Below are 12,360 nucleotides of genomic sequence, written 5' to 3'. Positions count from 1 at the left end.
CATATATAACAATAAATTATACAGAAGGATTTTTAAGGTAAATATTTAAGGAAAACTGTTTTGTGTTATGGTTTTAATAAGGATAAAACAAGAAACACAACACATAAAACCTTCTAAAGTGTGTAGGAACTTTGCATATAAATGAAAGTCCAGTGCCGTTCATTAGTGTACAGGTGTCTGGTTATGGGTTGGTTATGAATTACCAACCCATGGTTGGTTATGAATTACAGGGTACAGAGGAGCTGGAAGTGAGGATCCTGGTTCAGGCCCGTCCAGGACAGGATATCAGGTGAGTTGGACTGTAGTTTGCTTCCTCAAGAAAAAGAGACCTTTTTTTAAACCTAATACTTTTAAATTAGATTTTTACAATTTTTTCCCATCTTAGCCAGCATTTTTATTTTTATTTTATTTATTTTTTTTGCCAGCCAGTAGAGTTTTTGATAATAAAAAAAAAAAAAAAAATGTCATGGCCCCCAGAACATTTTGTTGTATCAATATTTGAACATTTAAACAACAACAACATGAAAAATGGTACTATGGTACACTAGTACTATGATTTAATTGCTTTTCATTTTTGACCAATAGGTGGTGCTGTCACCAAATTAATATTGTGTGGTCAGTGTGAGCTACGTATTGCGTAGTTACAGCATCAGAATCAGCTTGGCACCATGCCAACAATTTCGTTGATGCGTTATTTGATAAAGGTTTTGTCTATCAAAAAGCATTTAATAACTTTTTGCCAACGTGGACTGAAGATGATCTGAGCAAATTTGGGGGAAAATTGGATCATCGGTCTAGGAGGAGTTTGAAAAAGTAGGTTTTCAAAGAAATTTGACCAACAATAGCATAACTGGTATCATTGTCAAAGTCAAAATTGATTAAAAAAATCATCAAAACAGAATAAAATTTATCGAAACGCATTAAATGCATTAAAATTAATCAAAAGCTATTAGCATTTTTTTTTACTTTTTTTTTTTACTTTTGACCACAAGGTGGCTCTGTCTCAACTTTTTGAGTACCTTCAGGGCACAGTGCCGATGACACTTGCCGTGTTAAGCCCAATTTATACTTCTGCGTCGAACTCACGCCGTAGCTACGTCGTAGGCTGTGTGTAGCGCGCATACCCTTCGGCGTACCCTGACGTGTACTTCTCCAAAAATGTAACAACGCGTCAATTCTACGCGGGCGCAAGTGCTGTGATTGGGTTTCACATGCTCCACTCTGCATGTGTAATTGCGCGTCAACGCGGACAACGACGCAGAAGTATAAATGAAAACCAACGCATAGTCTATAGCGTAGAGGCTCCGGCATAGGTCCGACGCAGAAGTATAAATCAGCCTTCAGTATCGATACGACAATGGGTTTATAAAATAGAGCATTTTATGTCAAAATTAAAAATGGGCGGCGTCCAAAATAGGCGATATAAAAAAAAATAAAAAATTTTCGACTCTGTTTTTGGCAAACCATTCAGAAGTTATAAGCAAAAATAGCAATTTTTTTTATATCTCTTGACCAGTTAGCGCCTCTGTGCCAAAACGCTGCAGATAGCCTCAGTTCATGCTTGTGATGACATGTACTTAGTCTCAAGTCTCTATACGCTCAAGTGTTGCGGAGATATAGCCTCACATCCATTTTTATTTTGTCGAATTTGTTTGTCGATAAACTGTTGGGTTTATCAAAAACCTTTTATTGGTAATTTTAACCTTTTAACCTTCGGTGCTTGGCCCCTAATAACTGTTTTCTATTTGGATATATTTTAAAATCAGCATTTATTTAAATAATTTTTGTAACATTATAAATGTCTTTACTATTACTTCTATTCAATTTAATGCATCCATGCTGAATAAAAGTATTCATTTCTAAAAAAAAAAACTAAAAAAACGGTAGTGTATGTGTACATATATCATGTTTGATGCTTGATGTGAATATTCTTAATCAGGCTCATTTGTTTAGAATAATATAAACTGGTATTTTAAATGCTGATGCTAAAGTCTAGTCACTTGCTTGTGTCACACACAGGCCTATAGGTCATGATATCAAGCGTGGAGAGTGTGTGTTGGCCAAGGGCACTCACATGGGTCCATCTGAGATCGGCCTCTTGGCCACTGTAGGAGTCACAGAGGTGGAGGTGCAGAAATTCCCAGTTGTAGCAGTCATGTCCACTGGCAATGAGGTAGGGCTTGCTTTGTTACTCTCTTTTGCTCATGGTCATTTAAAACGAGTTTGAACGTGTTTATATATGCTTATGTGTGCAGTTGTTGAACCCTGAGGATGACCTCCACCCAGGCAAGATCAGGGACAGTAACCGATCCACACTGTTGGCCACCATTCAGGAGCACGGCTATCCCACCATCAACCTCGGCATCGTCGGAGACAAGTCAGCATCCCTCCTTTACCGCCCACACACAAGCATACGCACACGCACACACACTCACACAGTCAGCTTTGCACATATCTAAATCTTTCCAACCTCAGCACTCCTCTGAAACTCCAGCTCATATATTAGAATCGATACAGGATCATACAACGTCTCAGCAGAATTTACCGGACGACAGCACTTCCTGCAGTCCTCTGAAGTATTTTTCCACCATTATTTGTCTTCACATACATATACTGTAAGGATGTTTACAAAAACATGTATAAGGAGCAACTACAAATAGGTTTACATTGAAAGTATCAGTGATGAAAAACAAGTTTGACTGAAGTATTTAATGCATTTAGTATAAATATAAAATATAACAAGATATTGTGTATTTTGAAATGTATTATTTATTGCTTTATGTAATTCTGCTGACATATCCAATGAAGTCTATCAAAAAAAAAAAAAAAAAAACGAAAAGTAAGGACAGTAGAAGAACAGGTGTTTTATTACTTTTTTTCAGTTGAAGTATTGCAGGTTAAATATTGATAAAAAAAAAAGTTCAAAGATTTGGGGTCAGTAAGATTTATGCTCACCTTTATGCTCACCAAGGCTGCATTTATTTGATCAAAAATACAGTAAAAACTGTAATATTGTGAAATATTATTGCAATTTAAAAATAACTTTACTCTTGATATAATTTAAAAAGTAATGTATTCCTGTGATGACAAAGCAGCCATTGCTCCTATTTTCAGTGTCACATGATCCATCAGAAATCATTTTATTATGCTGATTTGTTTTTAAGAAACATTTCTTATCATCAATACTAAAAACAGTTGTGCTGCTTAATATTTTTGTGGAAACTGTAATACATGCTTTTTCCCCAGGATTCTTATATGAATAGACATTTCAAAAGAACAACATTTATTTGAATCTTTTGTAACGATGTAAAAAAGATTCAAATAAATCTTTTGCAACTATGTAAAAGTCTTTACTGTCACTTTTGATCAATTAAATGTGTCCTTGATGAATAAAAATATTAAATTCAGGTTATTTCTTGCATTCAATTTGCACTAGCAACAGTGTAACGCCGGGTTCACACATACTCCGTTTGCAGTACGCAGTGCAGAAGCAGCACGGCTTCATGTGCTTTCACATATGACACGTTTGCAGTGTGCAACTGATGCTTTGCTGTATACCACAAACACAACATTTATTCGTAATTTATATTTCAAATCAAGAAGTTGTTACTGAAAATGCTTTTTCAGCATTGTGATTCTCTTTGTACACATAACAGTTATGCAACGTCTCACGTTTAAGTACACTAAATTCAAACAATGTATTATTCAATTCATTACTTCTAGTTTTATATATTAGGTTGCTCAAGAAAGTGGGATAACATTTAAACATACTTTTCTTTTAAGGTAACATTTTAAAGTAAAACTTACACATTGACAAAACAGCCGACTCTCATGCCTTTTTTATTTTTGGATTTAAATCTACATACAAGAAATGCGGGTCATAAAGAACTGTTTTTCCACCTCCACGAAGAGATGACTGTCATCCATTATGTCGCCTTGTTAATCTAAATATGAGGTAAGGTGTAGTTTCCCTTGCTTTACTCTGGGCAAAAAGCCATGTGGTTATTTTTTTATGCGAACAATACACTGTCACTTTAATAGACACAGTGCGGAAACAATACGCTCTACTCCTGTAACACATTGCCAGACCGTATCCGTGTGCGGTGTGAATGCTATAATCTGTTAACAAGGGCACGGGAAATAAAGTATGTGTGAACCTGGCGTAAGCAAACATTTGACACTTTTAACCAATATGCCAGTAATGGATGTGGCAAAGAGAAAATGGAAGTCATTTGGCATGAACATGTTTTCTAACTCTCCCTGCAGCCCAGACGACCTGCTGAACGCCCTAAACGAGGGCATTAGTCGTGCTGATGTCATCATCACCTCCGGGGGCGTGTCCATGGGTGAAAAGGTCAGTTGATTGGAGTTGTCTGGAAGTGTATGCAAGGTCACATGCTTTAAATGTCTGAGCTTTTCAATAAAGGAATGCGGCCTCACAGATCAATCTGCTTCATGTCAAGGAGAGGATTCCATTGGTTTACCCAAAGGCCATGAGATCTCAGATCAAAACACTTAAAGAGCTTATGCCACAGGTCAACGTGTGTTTTACTGCCATCTAGTGTTACTGCTTGTTTTTGGTCACAAAGCAACACTTGTTAATCTGACCTTTTATTTTGGGTCTTTGCCCAGGCAGCAGTGCACTGACCGCCTCTTGCTCTTGATTTTCCGCCCTATTAATTAGAGCTCTTTAATTACCCAATGTTTCACTTCACCAGGCAGGGATAGATGTGTTGTACTACATAAGAGGAGAAACACAAACACACACACACACACACCACTAACGTCTGTTTTCTTTTTCTTTTCCTTTTTTCTCAGGACTACCTGAAGCAAGTGCTGGATATAGACCTCCATGCCCAGATCCACTTCGGTCGAGTGTTTATGAAGCCAGGGTGAGTAAGAGAAGCAGTGTTAGTCATACAGAGCTAGACTTGCGTAAAGTCTTGATGGGGCGGCACTGACATGAGGGAGGCATTTGGTTGTGCTCTGGGATAAAACTAACTTCCGAAAAAGTGTTTAATGCCAAGACCTCCAAAATTTTGGCAAAACTAAAATATTGATAAGAACCACTGCACCCTGACTCCCAAAAGTTGGAAGTACCCTGCCAATCATTTTTCTTCAGCTCTTGCTATTTTTTTGTGCAATATGCATCAGATGTTTTTTGAACATTCATTGGCATGTAATCTGATTCAAAGACAAAGTAAACAAAAAAAGAGCTACATGTTGTTTATATCAGTGTTCTTTTAGTATTATTTATATAGTTCTATAGTTTTTATTTATGTTACATTTGCTTTTATTTTTGTTAGTTTTTTTCAGTTTTTATTTTAGTTTGTTTTAGTAATTTGTAAATGTGCTTTTGTCATTTTATTATTCAGTTGTATTTTTAGTAATACATTTATTTAGTCATTTATTTATAGTAATGTATTTTTATTTCAGTTAAATAAAATAGTTAACGTTTCTAATTTTTGTTTGTTTTTCATCTCATATTTATATTTTATTTTTTGCATTTATATTTTATTTTATTTCAGCATAAAGGCACAATATGTAAGATTTTTGGATTAAAATATCCAAAAACCACTAGAACAATGTTGTATATTTTGTTGACTGTATGTTTTTAATAGTTTTAGCTAAAAATAACAGCAGTTTTGATTACATGGCTCTCTAGAATACTTGATTCTGATTGGTCATTTGTGGCATTCAGCTCATTTGAGTTTGATGCAAGATGATGCCAGTGGCGTTAGTAAAAAACAAAAGAGCTTGAGTCTATAGTGTGATATAGAGAACCACATGAGAAGACAACAGAAAATATTAGGAAACATCTGATAGCCGAATGCCTGGATTGACAGAATTAAGTGTTTTAGAGAGCCGGGTAATAATTTGCGATAATAACCCACTGACTGTACATTTTCTCATGAAGTCTGATTAGGGAATCCAAATTTTTTTTATTATTTTTTATTTTTTTGTGGGAATTCAGAATATTAATTCTTTATTCTATTTCTGTTTCAGTTTACCTACCACGTTTGCCACCTTAGACATTGACGGTACACGAAAACTGATCTTCGCCCTTCCAGGTACAATACGCCATCTATTTGACATGCGAACAGAGAAGTATTGACTGGAAAAAATGTTCTCAATGAGAACACGTACATACACAAACCCAGGTGACTGAGTTTCCTGTTTTCCCCATGTATGTATTGTACCAGTTAGAACAATTTCCCTTATTCTAAGTATATACATAAACCTACATCTCTATTTAGTACCATCTCCAAACTAAATGGTCCCTTCTCCATTCAATATAATCAGCCCACGGTTACCCACTTATGTACCCTTCTGCAAACCTACATTTCCCTTCTTGCCCACTGGCCCGATCAGCTTCCCCAGGCTTGCCCCCATCCCGAGCCCACTGTGCTCCCACCTTGTGCCTTCAGAAACCAGGTGGTCGAGGCAGTGGTGACAGTGGCGATTTCTATATTCCCCTTTAAAGGTAATTTCACCTACAGAGACACAGGGGCGACTCTTCTGGAGACTGTGCCCCTGAGTGACAGCGAGGCCAGCAGACTGCCTGTGCCTCCTCCCCCACGAGGAAGTAGGTGCTCTTAATTCAGGAAATAAGCCCTGTCTTCAGCCCGCGCTCAGAAAACGGAAATGGACTTGAAATTTTGACACAAAATCCTAATTAACTGGTTTTCGAAATCAGACCAGGATTTAACCCGAAATCTCTTTTTAGTGCACTTGGGCTCATTTGGGACCAGTATGATGTAATTATTACGGACACAAGATATTAATAAAACATGAAAAAGCCTTGTCTAATCTAACAACCTCCAAAACACAATGAAATGAAACATAGGAAATAATATTTTTGTTCTGATTTTCCAATGTGACGCTTTCTGTTCTGTTTTCTGAGAGAAGCTTTGTGTTTTTGCTTTTTCTTTTTTTTGCGTCCATGGCACTCCTTGTAGTTATTAGTTCTGTTGCAACCTCTCAAAGCCCTTCCGTTTGTGTACCGTGATGTGGCTTAGTGTCTTGAAATTGCTATTTGTCTGAAATAGTCCTGTCCTCCTTTTTGCTTTCAATGCCCCTCTTCCCTTCCTGTCGATGTGGTGCAGCACCTCTGCACTCGACACACTCTTCTTCCTTGACTGATTTCAGTAGTGTACTACACATTTGTCTTATCAGAGAGTCTTGGGTTGTTTTCACACTTTATTTGATTGGTTTGGTCCGAACCAGAGTTCAATTCCTTCCCCCAGCCCCAGCATTATTGGGCTCCGAAATCTACATGAACACAAATGTACATTTGCATCATCAACATGAGTGTAGCTTTCACACCAACCTGACAAACTGAACTCTGACATAAAAAAAGACTCTTTAAATGGGCAGTTGACCCAGAAATGAAGATTTTGTTATCATCTACTCACCCTCGCCTCGTTACAAACTCGTATGACTTTCCTTTGTCCAAAGAACACAAAAGAAGCTTAGTAAAATCTTTATTCTGCTCTTTTTAATTTTAATTAAAGTATACAGAATGAAAAAATAATAATACTTATTCAGCAAGGATATATTAAGTGTTACAAAAGATTTCTGTTTCAAAGAAATGCTGTTATTTTGAACTTTAATAATAATAACAATATATTAATATAATATCATTAATATACAGTTGTGGTCAGAATTAATGGCACCCCTGGTAAATATGATTTAAAAATAAATCTGCATTGTTTATCCTTTTGATCTTTCATTCAAAAAAATTGCAAAAATCTAACCTATATATATATATATATATATATATATATATATATATATATATATATATATATATATATATATATATATAGGTTATATGTAGTTTCCAATAAAATAGTGCTAAAATATTACTTAGCACAACCATTTTCAACATAGTTAATGATAAGAAATGCACCAAATCATGGCTGCTGAAAATTTAGCTTTTCCATCACAGGAATACATTACATTTTAAGATAGTATTACTGTTTTTACTGTGTTTTTGATTAAATAAATGCAGCCTTGGTGAGCATAACAGACTTATTTCAGAAACATAAAAAAAATCTTACCAAACCCAAACTTTTGAATGGTATTATACAATAATTCGATTTGAGATGGCAGATATTGTTATATTTTCAGCAAATAATGATTAAAATTGCTGTCAGTTCCTCTTGCAAAACTATTGCTTGACTTCAGACAACTTTTTCTGGTACTTTTATGCTGTTTTGTTGTTTGTGGAGCTTGACAGCCACTGATCATGTATACATGAAATGAATGGAAAAGAGCAGCACAAACATTCTGCTAGTTTGGAACGACATGAGGGTAAATAAATGACAGAATTAAAATTTTGGGGGTGAACTGATCATCAGTGGTGCTTTATCAGGAGACAGAACTGATTTCGTATCTACTACTGATCCGCAGTTTAGATTCTGCACCCCACAGTCACAGCCATAGTCTTCACCTCAACAGTCATCTCTCCTTTCTCTCTCAGGTAACCCAGTGTCAGCTGTTGTAACCTGTAACCTCTTTGTCATTCCTGCATTAAGAAAGATGCAGGGGATACTGGACCCACGGCCCACCATCATCAAAGCCAGGGTGAGCACAGCCACAAAAGCTTTTGTGACTTGCATTGTGTTTCTGTACTTCTGGGATGTCATCAGTGTGTGTCCTTTTCTTTGCAGCTTTCATGTGATGTAAAGTTGGATCCACGTCCAGAATATCATCGCTGTATACTGACATGGCACCACCAGGAACCGCTTCCCTGGGCACAGAGCACAGGTATACATAATTAGTTATGCGTATATTCACAGACACATGCTATAAGTAACTTATCTGTATGCTAAATAGCAATTTCCTGCTCTGTTTCTCAGGAAACCAAATGAGTAGTCGGCTAATGAGCATGCGAAGTGCCAACGGCCTTCTGATGTTGCCTCCGAAAACAGAGCAATACGTGGAGTTGCACAAGGGTGAAGTCGTGGACGTCATGGTCATAGGACGGCTATGATGTCATCTTAAGGGGACAGACCAAGTATAGAGCAAGAAAGTGGTGCATGTCCACATATCATTACTATTCTGTAATATGCAACGGCACAGCTAGTTTTTATTGATTTGGGAGAAGTTGATCCAGTATAATCAACATTTCGAACAGACGAATATGTGAAATTTATGAAAATACGACTTCGAAGACATAGTATTTCAAAGACAGAAAATATTATACCTTTTAAATTGATAATATATATATATATCTATATATATATATATGAAATATAAGAGATTTATTCTGTAATATATTGTTATAATTATTATGATTATTAATATAATGATGAATATTATCATATTAAGCAACTCTGTTCTCTTTCATTGCAATTGCTTTGTGTGTTCAATGCTAGAACTTATAGATAGCCGTAGCATTTTAATAGACAGCTGTTGGCGCCTGTCACACATACATCAGAAAGCTTATTTTCTCATCGGTAGAAAATGTGTCACTGAGGAATGAAAAGCTCTTCAAAATGACAGCGGGGACCCCTTTGGATCCCCGACGGGAGCTGGATCTTTTCATCTCTCCTCAAAGTGCACCAAGGTGACCCAGCTTCTTTCCCTTTAGTATTATATGCTCCATAAAGACTTCATTATGCTTCATAAAGGGTTTACAAAACCGCTTTGCTTGTTGTTTATCTTGTGAGTCGTGTTTATGTGCGCAGTGCCAAAAGCCAGGGCTGTGGGGGGGGGGGTCTTGTGGTCATGACGCCGAAAAGCAGCGGGTGTCGCCGATATCACAGACTTTGTACGGATTGTTTTCGCAAAACGATGATGGGTGAGGGTCTGTGTAAAGTCTGTGCTACTTCAGCGCACACAGAGGCATGTCCTCAGTCTGAAACATACTTCATAATAAACTGGCCCTCATAGCTCTGCCCTTATTACTCTCTATTTTACCCACTACCCTTACATTTAAACTCGCCCGGCCCAATCCTAGAGGCTGAGCTCCCTGGAAACTTTTATTTGTTAACTTCGAAGATGAAGACAGCTTATTTAAGTGCTGACAGCCTTTTTAAACAAATTGCATAAAATGTACAGTCAAAAAAAATGCAAGAGTGATATTGTACAGACAAGTGACCAGCACTCCTAAGGAATATACTATGGTATTGAAAAGATATTGAAAAACTCTGTACTATAATATCATTTTCTGTAATACTGATCTAATGCGAGAATTAAAATTCTTGATCATTATGTAAAGACGTGGTTCAGTTTCTTTTTTTAAATAAACTCTGAAAGCTGATTGAGCTCTCCATATCTGTCATTCATTTTCATGCATGTGTGATGTATGTTTATTATTTACTAAATATTTGTTTTAACATCATTTAAAAAAAAAAAAGTACAATATTCAATAATATATTTTTTGATACTCTCTTGAAATATAAGCTTTTTACTTTTAGCATTATTAAAGATCGACATACTAGGCTATATAGCAGGCAAAAAGCTGTTTGTCAAGTTGGGTGAATACCATAGACTGTAATTTTAGTTTTTTTTCTTATAATAAAAAAATAGGTGAATACCTGAATGTACACTATTCACAGTGGACAATTTGCTATACCATAAGTCTATTTATTTTTTTACTTTATTTAATTTTTTTACTTAACGTTTGGATCTACAATATTAAAAGTGGTTACAATCTAAAAACTGAACAAGCCTTAAAAAATTCCAATCCTTTAACTCGGTTCAATTGAAACCGACCGGTTTGTAATCGACTCTACGTGCTCAAGGAAAACCACACCTGATTGGACGGTGGAGTTTAAGCATGGTGGATCTGTCCAATCAGAAGCGTCGTCTCATGCAGTTGCCGGAGGCGCTGTTGAGCCGCTCTCCGTCAGTCTCACAGACACACAATACCGAGACTCGAGTCTCTAGCCACAGCGACCCGTCACACAACATGACAACAATCTAATGTGATATTCTGTGAAGAAAACCGCTTTTGTTGGAGTATTTTTACATTAATTGGACTAAAAGAACGGCACATCTTACTGAAGAGGTAAGCTAAGCGACACTTTCAAGTTGTTTTGGCCGTTAAAACGCGGCGTAAGTTAAGTGTTGTTTGCAACAGGTTGCCTGGGAAAGAAAGCAGCGCTGCACTTCGGGAAGTGGCCAGCTAGCTGTGTTAGCAATGCAAATATTCAGCATAACCCTAAAACACACTCTCATTTGTATCAAATAAAGCACTAGAGACATTCAAGAGACAGTTTATAAGATTTAAAAGTTATATGTTTCACCGTTTGTTTAGTTTTGAGGGCACGCCAAGCTCACACAACGGCTGTCTTTCAAAACCTAATGAGCTGCCTACCTAGACAGCATTTGTAGGCATCATATTATTAAGCGCTTTCTACGCCCAAAAAGTGGCAGCTCACTAGGTCTTGAGATAGATGCCCTGTTGTTTGGATTAAGTTATAGTGATTATGAAGCTACATGTTTAAAAAGGCAAAACTAGGGATTTAAACAACATGTTGAAACTGTCTGGAAGTTTCTTTGATCGATACACGGACTGCCATTGTTCATCTACCTTCATTACAGCCATTAGGGCACAAATGTCGCATTGTTCCTTCGGGAAGGTTCAGAAATCTGATAGCGCGAACTCGTCATATTCTCTCTGGTGTGATTACTGGGATACCATGGATCAAAGCTGACATGGAAAGGGCGTTATCGTTTTATTTTATGAGTGACTTGCCCTAAGGGAGGTGAAGGGGAATGATGTATTTCACCAGTCATATTACAGACATCTATAGTTTATGTTGATAATTTGTGAATTATTAAGAGCCTGTGTCATTCATGAAAATGGTCTCGGACTCTAGACACACGGGGCTGTTTACTAGGCATATTAAAAGTGTTTATGTGCTAATAAAATTGACTGTTAAGTGTTCTGGTTTATTTTATCAACCTCCTTTTTGAATATTCAATGGACTCTGACAGTTTGATGAGCTAGTAAAGGAGATGAAATAAAGCGCGAGTTTTCCATTATTGATCTATTCTTGTGTTCCTAGCTGCAAAAGTTTACACAGTGACTATAGTAACTTATTTGTAACTTGTAGGCTACACTTTACATGTTTATTTTTTTATTATAGACTCCAAAATCATTTTACCTCACTTTTAGAGCATCATATCACCTCAATTACTTGCTTATGGAGTGAGTTTCAATTAATATTCTGGATTAAATATGCTCTTGACAGTATTTGTGACAAATATATTATATATTGTCATTATAGACTATATATATGAAGAGTTAAAATGCAAAAGCCTCTAAGTGCCATCTGAAATTTTCTTCTAGAATGATCATTTTTATCAAGCTTGTGTACTTAAATTCAATAATTTCACTTAAAT

The 12,360-nt window shown here is 36.5% G+C and overlaps 2 protein-coding genes across 13 annotated transcripts in view; both read left to right on the top strand.

The window, feature by feature from the left end:
* The window catches only part of gphna (gephyrin a), an 84,965-nt gene extending 74,695 nt beyond the window's left edge, over positions 1-10,270 (top strand). For 9 of the 12 annotated variants that reach the window (XM_082143226.1, XM_082143235.1, XM_082143232.1 and 6 more), the window contains 9 exons: positions 231-289; positions 2,020-2,173; positions 2,256-2,377; positions 4,267-4,354; positions 4,819-4,892; positions 6,007-6,071; positions 8,486-8,589; positions 8,676-8,772; positions 8,865-10,270. In XM_082143226.1, the coding sequence (XP_081999352.1) occupies positions 231-289; positions 2,020-2,173; positions 2,256-2,377; positions 4,267-4,354; positions 4,819-4,892; positions 6,007-6,071; positions 8,486-8,589; positions 8,676-8,772; positions 8,865-8,998 (897 nt within the window). In that variant the 3' untranslated portion in view covers positions 8,999-10,270. Of the gene's footprint in view, positions 1-230; positions 290-2,019; positions 2,174-2,255; positions 2,378-4,266; positions 4,355-4,818; positions 4,893-6,006; positions 6,072-6,484; positions 7,700-8,485; positions 8,590-8,675; positions 8,773-8,864 lie in introns of those variants that run through there. The other 3 variants (XM_082143227.1, XM_082143225.1, XM_082143234.1) reach the window with 1 other exon arrangement.
* A 591-nt stretch (positions 10,271-10,861) lies between these two features.
* The window catches only part of pals1a (protein associated with LIN7 1, MAGUK p55 family member a), a 30,942-nt gene continuing 29,443 nt past the window's right edge, over positions 10,862-12,360 (top strand). The window contains exon 1 of the mRNA XM_082143247.1: positions 10,862-11,020. The gene's annotated coding sequence lies outside the window, so the exon portion shown is untranslated. The remainder of the gene's footprint in view (positions 11,021-12,360) is intronic.

This window comes from Leuciscus leuciscus, assembly GCF_965113295.1.
Source record: "Leuciscus leuciscus genome assembly, chromosome: 17".
In the NCBI taxonomy this organism is placed as follows: Eukaryota; Metazoa; Chordata; class Actinopteri; order Cypriniformes; family Leuciscidae; genus Leuciscus; species Leuciscus leuciscus.
This window is presented reverse-complemented; position numbering and strand designations above follow the sequence as displayed.